The 13180-nt window shown below is 41.0% G+C and overlaps 1 protein-coding gene across 1 annotated transcript in view; it reads right to left on the bottom strand.

The window, feature by feature from the left end:
* atp6ap1la (ATPase H+ transporting accessory protein 1 like a) overlaps positions 1–13180 on the bottom strand; it is a 27687-nt gene that overhangs the window by 3990 nt on the left and 10517 nt on the right. The window contains exons 2-6 of the mRNA XM_028576972.1: positions 8425–8447; positions 6820–6902; positions 6206–6274; positions 4802–4956; positions 4510–4560 (exon numbers count right to left, since the gene is read on the bottom strand). Of these exons, the coding sequence (XP_028432773.1) occupies positions 4510–4560; positions 4802–4956; positions 6206–6274; positions 6820–6902; positions 8425–8447 (381 nt within the window). The remainder of the gene's footprint in view (positions 1–4509; positions 4561–4801; positions 4957–6205; positions 6275–6819; positions 6903–8424; positions 8448–13180) is intronic.

Raw genomic sequence — 13180 nt, 5'->3', positions numbered from 1 at the left:
ACCATAGAGGGACCATAGAGGGACCAGAGGGACCAGAGGGACCAGAGAGGGACCATAGAAGGACCATAGAGGGATCGGAGGGACCAGAGAGGGACCAGAGGGACCAGAGAGGGACCAGAGTAGAGCTGAAGACCTTTAAGTCCGAACCCGACGGAACCCATTCAGGCGTAATTTCAAATCTGGCCCCTTGCAGGTTTAGATGCGGCCCGTATATAAATTTGGGTTCACAATAGATTTTGGTCCTCCTAGTTGTACGTCAAACCAAAAACACAGGACAGTGTTTTTTTAAACTGTAATTACGTGACATTCAAAGCAGACATTTGGCAGATTTGCCGACTCTGAGACTCAGAAATTCCCCCAGAAGAAGCAGAGAGTTTTAATATTCAGGCTGTGAATTTATTGATTTTCTAAATTCTACGATGGCTAAGGAACTCTTTTGATGACTTTTGTAGGGCTTCATGTCAACAAAAATGTGACAAAAAGTGTACAAAAATGTCGGAAAAAGCAACAAATTTACAAAAAGATGACAAATGTCTGAGAAAGCCACAAAAATTGTTGGAACAAAACCAACAAAAATGAAGAAAAAAGCTCCCAAAATATATAAAAAAAGTGACATGCAGTAACAAAACCACGGCAATAAACTCTCCATGTCTGGCCCTTGGTGGGATTCTCTTTTTCCAGTATTTTTCACGGGCTCGGGCCGGGCTCGGGCTCGGGCTGCGTGGTAAATGAGAGGTCAGGTGATGCGTTTCAGATTAGCGTGAAAATGGATCCTGAGGAGATGAAACGGAGGCTGGTCTCTGGAGGACTTAATTCATTTCTATGTTCCAAGTGGCCTCCGTTAGACATGAATAAATGATGTTAAAACATGTATAAAGGACTAATTTTCTCTCCCTTCTCCGCCGAGTGGTGCGTGTGCCCTCGCGGTGTGAAGCGCGTGTCCGACCCTCTAATGATGCTGATAGACGTCTTTACAGTCGGGCTGGAAACGGGTTCAGGCTTTTAAAAAGCTGTCAATCAAAATGTACGGGTCGGGCTCGGGCCGAACTCTGTCGGGCTCGGGCCTTTTCGGGCCGTACTTTTAGTACCCGATTACAGCTCTAGACCAGAGGACACCTTCAGTCCAAACTGTACATTCTACTTTTCAGGTGCATTATACAGTAAGTAACCTGACTCCGCCAGATGGATTGGGTCGCATTAGAGCAGGGGGGGTCAAACTCATTTTCCCAGAGGGCCACACTGGAAAAAGAGAATCACACCAAGGGCCAGACATGGAGAGTTTATTAGCGTGGTTTTGTTACTGCATGTCACTTTTTTTTTATATTTTGGGAGCTTTTTTCTTCATTTTTGTTATTTTTGTTCCGACTTTTTTGTGGCTTTCTCAGACATTTGTCATATTTTTGTAAATTTGTTGCTTTTACCGACATTTTTGTACACTTTTTGTCGCATTTTTGTTGACATGAAGCCCTACAAAAGTCATCAAAAGAGTTTCTTAGCCATCGTAGAATTTAGCAAATCAAGCAAAACAATGATTACATTTTTTTAACAACAACCTGTTTCTCAGCCTGAATATTAAAACTCTCTCTCTGCTTCTTCTGGGGAAATTTCTGAGTCTCAGAGTCGGCAAATCTGCCAAATGTCTGCTTTGAATGTCAAGTAATTACAGTTTAAAAAAACACTGTCCTGTGTTTTTGATTTGGCGTACAACTAGGAGGGCCAAAATCTATTGTGAACCCAAATTGATATACGGGCCTGATCTAAACCTGCAAGGGGCCAGATTTGGCCCGCGGGCCTTTAGTTTGACACGTGCATTAGAGGGTGACAGTTTTTCGGGAATCCCGCAGGTCACAGTATTCCCGCTGGAGTCCCGCGCATAGGCGTCAGTTTGGTTTGAAATGTGCTGGGTACAATGACGCATTCATATTTTCTTTTTTTCTCTTTCGTGCAGGTCATGTTTTGAAAGACGCTGTCCTGTAGCTTACTAATGTAAATGAATAAAAATGTGAGTATAGCCAGCACTGTGCCTGCCCTGTGGGGATAGTAGAGGTTTTTGTGAATTTATTGGCATCTCAAGATGTCGCTCAAGAATTATATATGTTATAAACTTTTTTTTTACTAAATTGAGCTCGAGATTAAATTTAAAAATGACGCTGCAATGCGGTGAGTGCGCCCAAAGATTGCGAGGCATTTCTAGGCTACTTAGAATGCGGAAGGCAGCAATTCTTAACCTACCTTAAATCGATAAATGTGTGCTTTGAGTGTGAGAAGATCTCCACGTTAGGAATTAAGTAATGAAATCACCTAGACCTGCAGGTAATACATGTTACCTAGACCTGCAGGTAATACATGTTACCTAGACCTGCAGGTAATACATGTTACCTAGACCTACAGGTAATACATGTTACCTAGACCTGCAGGTAATACATGTTACCTAGACCTGCAGGTAATACATGTTACCTAGACCTGCAGGTAATACATGTTACCTAGACCTGCAGGTAATACATGTTACCTAGACCTGTAGGTAATACATGTTACCTAGACCTGTAGGTAATACATGTTACCTAGACCTGTAGGTAATACATGTTACCTAGACCTGCAGGTAATACATGTTACCTAGACCTGCAGGTAATACATGTTACCTAGACCTGCAGGTAATACATGTTACCTAGACCTGTAGGTAATACATGTTACCTAGACCTGCAGGTAATACATGTTACCTAGACCTGCAGGTAATACATGTTACCTAGACCTGCAGGTAATACATGTTACCTAGACCTGCAGGTAATACATGTTACCTAGACCTGTAGGTAATACATGTTACCTAGACCTGCAGGTAATACATGTTACCTAGACCTGCAGGTAATACATGTTACCTAGACCTGCAGGTAATGTATGTTACCTAGACCTGCAGGTAATACATGTTACCTAGACCTGCAGGTAATCCATGTTACCTAGACCTGCAGGTAATGTATGTTACCTAGACCTGCAGGTAATACATGTTACCTAGACCTGCAGGTAATACATGTTACCTAGACCTGTAGGTAATGTATGTTACCTAGACCTGCAGGTAATACATGTTACCTAGACCTGCAGGTAATACATGTTACCTAGACCTGCAGGTAATACATGTTACCTAGACCTGCAGGTAATACATGTTACCTAGACCTGCAGGTAATACATGTTACCTAGACCTGTAGGTAATACATGTTACCTAGACCTGCAGGTAATACATGTTACCTAGACCTGCAGGTAATACATGTTACCTAGACCTGTAGGTAATACATGTTACCTAGACCTGTAGGTAATACATGTTACCTAGACCTGCAGGTAATGTATGTTACCTAGACCTGCAGGTAATACATGTTACCTAGACCTGTAGGTAATGTATGTTACCTAGACCTGCAGGTAATACATGTTACCTAGACCTGCAGGTAATCCATGTTACCTAGACCTGCAGGTAATGCATGTTACCTAGACCTGCAGGTAATGTATGTTACCTAGACCTGTAGGTAATGTATGTTACCTATAGGCCTGCAGGTAATACATGTTACCTAGACCTGCAGGTAATCCATGTTACCTAGACCTGCAGGTAATGCATGTTACCTAGACCTGCAGGTAATGTATGTTACCTAGACCTGTAGGTAATGCATGTTACCTAGACCTGTAGGTAATGTATGTTACCTAGACCTGCAGGTAATACATGTTACCTAGACCTGCAGGTAACCCATGTTACCTAGACCTGCAGGTAATGCATGTTACCTAGACCTGCAGGTAATGTATGTTACCTAGACCTGTAGGTAATGCATGTTACCTAGACCTGCAGGTAATGTATGTTACCTAGACCTGTAGGTAATGTATGTTACCTATAGGCCTGCAGGTAATACTATGTTGGGGAACCAAACGGAAGCAGGACAGGATTTGGGAGTCTTTCTGTCGGGATTTTGCAGTACAGAATGTTTTTAGGGGGCAGTCACGTGATCAGGATATGACGAGTAGTATTTTCATGTCACCCTCTACTTCGCATTTGCTCGGCATAACCATCTGGGAACTTTCCGTTGGAAAACTTTTGGGAAGGGGTTAATATACTGGTTAGCTGATTGGATAAACCATCTGTCTATCCCCACCTGTAGTTGGTGATAGACGGGCCAAATCAACCAATCAGATCAAACATCTTTTCCTCCGAGAAAAGCCTCCAGTACTGTTTTTTGCTCTTCTTTCAATGAAGGACTACTTTCTAATTCAGATAAAACTTGCTGCGATAGCTACGCTCATCTCATCCGTGGAAGCCTCCACGTTGTTTAGACTGAACAGTCGCTTCTCATTGGTTCACACCTAAACCCGCCTCAAAACCAACGCTGATTGGTCGGTTGTTTGGCGAACGGCTCCAAATTTTCTCTATCTCAAGATGCCAGACTGATCTGAGAGTGTGTTTCAAAATGTTACAAAAGAAAAATTTTAAATAAAGTTGTATTTTAGGGCAATATTTAGCGAACAGATGGTATCACTGACCTGATAGACAGGCCTCTGAAATCCTCCACGTCTCCAAACCTCATAATCAGTCTGGTACAGACCGACAGACAGACAGACAGACAGACAGACAGACAGACAGACAGACAGAGAGTGAGAGAGAGAGAGACAGACAGACAGACAGACAGAGAGTGAGAGAGAGAGAGACAGACAGTCAGACAGAAAGTCAGAAAACAGCTACAACTAAATCACATATGTTTTCTGTTGCTTTTAAAGCTTTGTGTCAGACGGACAGGTAGATAGACAGGTCACTCAGACAGACAGGTGTACATACGTGGCCTTATCCTGGCGGCAGACAGACTGGCTGGTGTCGACAGGCTGCTGAGGAGAAAAGGCTCTCTCCGTCAGATCCAACTGCTTCTGCTTCTCGTAGCGGAGAGACAGCTTCCTGGCCTGGAACAGGACGCATGGCTCCCCATTGGACAACACCTGCTGGGCCGAGACCACAGCGTTATTGGACATTGACATTGACACATAGCCTGTCCTCCCTTCAGTACATCGTCTGGGTTTGCGGTATAGTCTTTGGTTTTCTCCGGCCAATCTTTACCGGTCCAATCAGCGATCAGAGGGGGTGGCTGAGAACGGTGACGTTGAGGTTGTGCGCTAGTTTGAGTTGTAGTTCTGTAATGGCGGCGGAGAAAGATGCGACCGAAGTTAAATATCCAGAAGTTAAAGCCGGAGCGAGAAGGAACAATCTTTGCTGAGTTGTGTTGGGGGCCATGATGTCGTGGCCCTCCTCCCCACGGGGTTCAGGAACAGTTGATTTTCCAGCTCGCTCCGTTAGTGGTGAAGGAGTTGGCTAACGCTAGGGATGCTAAGGCTAACGCTAGCGATGCTAAGCCGACACTTGTCAATGCAGAGAGGTCAGACTCTCTGTACAAATGAAATGTAAAGGACCAGGCTAATGTACCAGAGTCTCGTAGGACCAGGCTAATGTACCAGAGTCTGGTAGGACCAGGCTAATGTACCAGAGTCTGGTAGGACCAGGCTAATGGACCAGAGTCTGGCAGGACCAGGCTAATGGACCAGAGTCTGGTAGGACCAGGCTAATGGACCAGAGTCTGGCAGGACCAGGCTAATGGACCAGAGTCTGGTAGGACCAGGCTAATGGACCAGAGTCTGGCAGGACCAGGCTAATGGACCAGAGTCTGGTAGGACCAGGCTAATGTACCAGAGTCTGGTAGGACCAGGCTAGTGGACCAGAGTCTGGTAGGACCAGGCTAATGTACCAGAGTCTGGTAGGACCAGGCTAGTGTACCAGAGTCTGGTAGGACCAGGCTAGTGTACCAGAGTCTGGTAGAACCAGGCTAGTGGACCAGAGTCTGGTAGGACCAGGCTAATGTACCAGAGTCTGGTAGAACCAGGCTAGTGTACCAGAGTCTGGTAGGACCAGGCTAGTGTACCAGAGTCTGGTAGAACCAGGCTAGTGTACCAGAGTCTGGTAGGCCTTATGTATAGGCCTACATAAACACTATAATCATGCTTTATTACCATAAAGCACAGACTACAATAATCTTATTATATATATTATATATTATATATATTATATATATATATTATATATTGGAAAACAATGTGTGTGTGTGTGTGTGTGTGTGTGTGTGTGTGTGTGTGTGTGTGTGTGTGTGTGTGTGTGTATTTTGTTGCAGTAGCTGGTTAATGCTTGGGACAACGCCACCTTGAGAGGAGGGAAGGGAACTGCAGCTCCTTGCACCTGAAGTATCTTCCTCCGTGACACATGTGGAGGCTGGAGAGGAGGCAGAGACAGAAACAAAGTGAGAAAAATCCAATATATCTAAAATATCCACGTGTACTTTTGTGAAGCTAATGTTATTAACATGTTATTAACATATTATTACACATGAATGTTGATGAGAAACTCCTGACTCCTGGTTATTCCTGCTTATACCATGTGTACTTCTTTCCTTTTATTACGTTTTTCTTTACTTAAAGTGCCCATATTATGCTCATTATTTTTTATTTAAATTTTTATTTTATTTTATTCATCTCGAACAATAACAATGTAGCAACCCTATATATATATATATATATATATATATATATATATATATATATATATATATTTATAAAATAAAATTTAAAAAAAACAAAAAACATTTTGAAATTAGCACTTCTCCAGCGAGCAGTACTTTGTGGGCAGTTGTGCTAAAGTTAGCTCGCTAACATAACATAAACAGGCTGACAGACACCACGCAGGTACCGGTGAAATGCACCGCGATGCAATTTTGAATGCATGATTTTAACTGCTGTATTTAGCTGCTTATAGTTTACCTGCAGTCGTTTAAATGGTTGGTCTGCAGACATCAAACCCCCGTCCATCCACATCCCTCCCTCACTCTGTGCAATCCCTTCATCTGGAAAGACAGACAATGACCAGAGGAAGTCACATATGGGTTTAACAATATATGTGTAATTTAAAGGCAAAGTAACGTCTCACAAAACATACACATGAAGCCAAAATGCACAAAGACTACAACAAACACTTATTTTATAGTTCCTGAAAAGTTGACATTTTGGACACACAAGGTTGCACCTTACATTAGCTCTTTTTTGAGGAGCCCTCTAATGCCCCAAAGCAGCCATTTAATTTGCCTACGCCAACCATGCTTAAAGGTCCCATGGCATGAATATGTCACTTTATGAGGTTTTTTTAACATTAATATGAGTTCCCCCAGCCTGACCAGTGGCTAGAAATGGTGATAGGTGTAAACCGAGCCCTGGGTATCCTGTATTAGGGGACCACTAAGGTCTATATAAAAGAGACTTCAGATACAGTATTTGGGGACCACTAAGGTCTATATAAAAGAGACTTCAGATACAGTATAAAAGCATATAAAAGACTTCAGATACAGTATTAGGGGACCACTAAGGTCTATATAAAAGAGACTTCAGATACAGTATTAGGGGACCACTAAGGTCTATATAAAAGAGACTTCAGATACAGTATTAGGGGACCACTAAGGTCTATATAAAAGAGACTTCAGATACAGTATTAGGGGACCACTAAGGTCTATATAAAAGAGACTTCAGATACAGTATTAGGGGATATAAAAGAGACCACTAAGGTCTATATAAAAGAGACTTCAGATACAGTATTAGTGGACCACTAAGGTCTATATAAAAGAGACTTCAGATACAGTATTAGGGGACCACTAAGGTCTATATAAAAGCATCCAAAGAGCAGCATGTCATAGGACCTTTAACCATTAGTGTGTACACATCACCTGAGAAACCAGTTACTGTAAATAGTAACAGCAAGTAACATACGTATACAGATATTCAGGGTTACACCAGCACAATGCACAGTTAGGTATACTTTCCATAATGAAATATGATGATATAATCCTTGATACTTTCATGCATTTTGTCGCAGGGGATTTGTGTATATTGCTGTATTGCTGCAGTACTGAAAGAATACTATGAAACATGACTGTTCTTAGGTTCTTTTCCCCTATTGTTGGTGGTGTTGTTTTGGGTAGTTTTTGAGGAGCTCGCTACAAACTAATAAAGAACTAATTGAATGATTGTCATACAAACCTATTATTATAACCCATTATTTTCCAACTTTGAGCTTGGGGAACAACAATCCATCAGAGGGGTTTATGGGAAGAGCTACAAGTCAAAAAAGATAGATAGATGGATATACAGTATAGGTAGGTAGGTAGATAGATAGATAGATAGATAGATAGATAGATAGATAGATAGATAGATAGATGCATAGATAGATAGATAGATGCATAGATAGATAGATAGATAGATAGATAGATAGATAGATAGATAGATAGATGCATAGATAGATAGATAGATGCATAGATAGATAGATAGATAGATGCATAGATAGATAGATAGATAGATAGATAGATAGATAGATCTTACCGTGGACTGGAGAGACAGCAACACTGTGAACAGAATAAATAACATGAATATAAGTCATCTTTTTTCAAGTTACATTCAACAATCACACAATCCAAATGTTATTCTGACTCATTATCATTTGACAGTATGTGACAAGAAACATGGTGGATCAGATCAAAGAGAAATAAATTGTTACAGTAACAAGTAATATATAATAACCAATGAATAATGACTGTTGGATTAGGATTAAATGTTCAATAACAAGTAGGGCTGTCAGCATTAACGTGTTAATCGTTAATTTCTTTTAATCGCATGCCGCCATTTATTAATTTATTTTTACTTCGCTCAGCTTCGCGTCGTGCCTAACAGGCTACTATTTTGACCCTTTGCCGCACTTTGCCATACTTCCTCCTAACACATCCTGCTGCTGCAGGCTGCAGACATGATGGAGAAAGACAGCAGCAACACAATTCTGAATGGAGCTTTTTATTTTCCAAAACTCCCGGACGGCTCGTAGACAAGTCGAAAGCACATTGTGTAAAACCAAATTAAAATATCGCCATAGCACGTCAAGCCTGAGCTACCAGCTACGAGCTAAGCATAGGACAGTCAACGTGACTCAGGTTGAGGCTAGCGAGCTCAGGCAAAGCACTATTTTGGAGAGTGATAGTCGTCGACCTGCAGAGATGGGAAGTAACGAAGTACAAATACTTCGTTACTGTACTTAAGTAGATTTTTCAGATATTTTTACTTTACTATTTATTTTAGTGGCGACTTTTTACTTTTACTCCTTACATTTTAACACGAATATCGGTACTTTCTACTCTAATTGGCTCGTTACTTTAGTTTTGTAGGGTCGTCTATCAGGAGTGATTTTGAGTGCATGTCGGAAAATAGCGCGGACACGCGCCTCACACGGCGATCCACACGGAGAAACAAATGAGAGAAAAGAGAAAGACCCAATCTGCCCGGAGGATAATCAGTTAGATGGTGTGTGTGTGTCCTTGAGAACTGTAAGTCGTATAACTTCAGTTGTCAGTTCATGTAAGCCTGTTGTTGTATTGGTCTATAGTTCTTGCAAACCTAAAGTAAAGTTAGCTAGTGTTGTTGTTTGTGTTCTTCACCTGTTAGCTAGGTTGCACGTTGCTTGATCTGATTAAAGCATCAAAAGAGAGAAGTTGTCTCCGTCCATGTTTTAACAGACACACCTGGGGGGGCGAAGTTAGAAACCAGAATGGTCAGCTTTAAATCCAGTCCTAATCTAGTCCTCGTTAACAAGTTTCAAATCATTTCACTGGAGTTACCGTTATTATTTTTCGCGTCATAAATACCGAATTCAATCTAATTGATAATATACTTGACGCACCACTACAAGACGACTCGACAGACTCGGCGGTATTAATTATCGGCAAATCCTTGCAGCATGATGGTGGTACCGTTAGCACTAGTAGTATGGATGGAGACATGAGAGATCCCAGAGATTCAGCAGACACGCAGCAAGACATTCCCAATCATCCTTGGCCTTATATTCATTCGTCAGGCTACTTTTACTTTTTTACTTTAAGTAAATTTCCAAGCCTGTACTTTGTTACTTTTACTTGAGTAAAGAAGTTAAATAAGTACTTTTTAACACAAGTATCTGTACTTCTACTTGAGTACGAGAAATGAGTACTTTTGCCATCTCTGCCAACCTGTGGTTGAAACCAAATCCCCAAAAATTACTACAGCTCTTGCGAAATGGGTGGCAACTAACTGCAGACGTGTCAGCATCGTAGAAGTCTCGGGTCTTAAAGACTACGGTTGGCGTGTTCTGACCCATATTAAGGGGTGGTGATGGAGCAGTGGATAGTGACACATACCTTCAGTGTGGGAGACCCAGGTTCAATTCCCACTGTGATACATCAACCAATGTGTCCCTGAGCAAGACACTTAACCCCTAGTTACTCCCAGAGGCGTGCAAACTCTGATCTGATCAATTGTAAGTCGCTTTGGATAGAAGCGTCAGCTAAAATGACATGTAATTTATTTTATTTATTTGTAGTTTATTTAAATAGGGACAGATGCAAAAAAAACATAGATTATTACAGAAATAACAATCCGATGCCTGTATCACAGTGTTTGTAGCCATGGCTAATTCGCAACACGTATCCCTAGGAGGGCTTTTAACAGTTCAAATAATAGAAGAAGTCAAATTTTACAGTGAATACAATAAAATGTCCAAAAAACAGTTAACAGCAATAAAAATAAGTGTAGTAAATAAACACATTAACTCGGACTCACACAGATGCACACCTCACATACACACAGCTATGTATTTCATATGGCATGATCACACTGCTGCTGCTGTATTAACCATGCTTTTATTAGTTTTTTTAAAGGTGGACAATTTGGGTATAGCCTTTATATTTGTAGTTAGCCAGTTCCACAGTTTGGCTCCCTTCACAATAATAATAATGTAATATATATATATATATATATATATATATATATTGCCATCGAGGGGGACAGCCTGTACAGCAGTTTCACACACACTGAATACACAGCCTGAACTCCACGGAGAAAGCAGCCACACTGGAACTGCTGCAAAGTGATGCAAGGGGATCACTGGACATCAGTGAGTAATTACTAGTAGTTACTGCACACTATATTGACTCTAGATTCAAATGTGTGACTAGATTCACACGTTTTTCTTTTGTTTACATTAAATAAATGAATAATAAACAAATACAAATCTTAAAGTCAAGTTCATAAAGTCACTTTCTTTGCATTCATTTGATTCCCAATCAAGATACACTGGTAAGAATTGCTTTCCATTGTTAATATGTACTTATAAACTGTTCTGAAATGCAAAATAATAGAATTTTAATCATGTGATAAAACATGCGATTAAACACGATTAAAAAATAATTAATCGTTTGACAGCTCTAATAACAAGTCAACCTCAGTTTACATGTTTAAAAACAGTAAAGAAACCAAAACAAAAAGTGCATTAATAACTAACAAGTGCATATTTAGACAGAGTTGAGAGAACCAGGAGTCAAATGAGAGAGCATGTAAAGTAACATAATGACATAATATATCACCCTCAACAAAAATCAATTATGAAGGTTAGAAATAGAGAGTGGGAGATGAACCTGTAACCCAGAAGTTCACCCAACAGATTAGCGTTTAAAGCCCCTAATACACCAACCAGGTGGCCGATCGTCAGCAGTACAGCCAGTGTGACTGATCAGTCTCCCCGAGGTCCAAAAAGTTTCTCAGAACAAACCGAAGAGACGCCGACTTGAGCGTACATGTTTTTTGTATTTTATTAGTTTATTTGTCAGGGACCATGCACAGTTCAGGCCCTGTACCAGAGTTAGCTATACAGCTAATTTACATCTGTGGTCCCTGGGCAAGGGAGATAAAAGGACAATATAGAAAATACTATCAAAACAGATAGAAATTTAACAACATGTGACAAGCATTACTCACATATAGATCAAAATACAAATATACATTCCATGTTATAAAAAGATCAATGATCACATAGTTGATTCGCCTTCAGCCAAGTCTTTAAGGGCAAATTTAAAAATGCTGAGACTTGCACAGTCTCTAATGTGAAGTGGAATTAAGTTCCACTTTTCTACAGCTGTAAATCAAAAGCTGATTGACCAAATTAAGTCTTCCTAAATGGAGTGTAACAGTCACCTCTTACAGAAGCCCTGGAGACCCTTACATTATCTCTGCAAAATGACAAACATTGCTTGCGCGAGACGTAATACGTTTCCATAACAGCAGGTGGCGCTAATCTGTGTTGTCGCCCCAAAAAATGAGGGACCATCTCTGTAGACCTGGTAAACACAGAGCACTCTGTGGTCAGTCCTTGAATAGAATACCACGGCAAGTAATAACAAGATACTGGCGTTGGCAGCCACTGATTGGCTAGTCAAGGGCTAGCACTCCACCAATCAGATTCTTCTTTATCTAAACCCAACTGTCCCGTTCTTCTTTACCTAAACCCAACTGTCCCGTTCTTCTTTACCTAAACCCAACTGTCCCGTTCTTCTTTACCTAAACCCAACTGTCCTGTTCTTCTTTATCCCAACTAAACCCAACTGTCCCGTTCTTCTTTACCTAAACCCAACTGTCCTGTTCTTCTTTACCTAAACCCAACTGTCCCGTTCTTCTTTACCTAAACCCAACTGTCCTGTTCTTCTTTATCTAAACCCAACTGTCCTGTTCTTCTTTATCTAAACCCAACTGTCCCGTTCTTCTTTACCTAAACCCAACTGTCCTGCGTTCTTCTTTATCTAAACCCAACTGTCCTGCTTCTTCTTTACCTAAACCCAACTGTCCTGTTCTTCTTTACTAAACCCAACTGTCCCGTTCTTCTTTACCTAAACCCAACTGTCCCCCAATCTAAACCCAACTGTCCCGTTCTTCTTTATCTAAACCCAACTGTCCTGTTCTTATTAAACCCAACTGTCCTGTTCTTCTTTACTAAACCCAACTGTCCTGTTCTTCTTTATCTAAACCCAACTGTCCCGTTCTTCTTTATCTAAACCCAACTGTCCTGTTCTTTTTATCTAAACCCAACTTCCTTTACCTAAACCCAACTCCCTGTCCCAAAACTGTCCTGTTCTTCTTTATCTAAACCCAACTGTCCTGCTCCTTCTTCTTTATCTAAACCCAACTGTCCCGTTCTTCTTTATCTAAACCCAACTGTCCCGTTCTTCTTTATCTAAACCCAACTGTCCCGTTCTTCTTTACCTAAACCCAACTGTCCCCTAAACCC

The sequence above is a fragment of the Perca flavescens genome, chromosome 4, assembly GCF_004354835.1.
Source record: "Perca flavescens isolate YP-PL-M2 chromosome 4, PFLA_1.0, whole genome shotgun sequence".
NCBI classification, from domain to species: Eukaryota; Metazoa; Chordata; class Actinopteri; order Perciformes; family Percidae; genus Perca; species Perca flavescens.
This window is presented reverse-complemented; position numbering and strand designations above follow the sequence as displayed.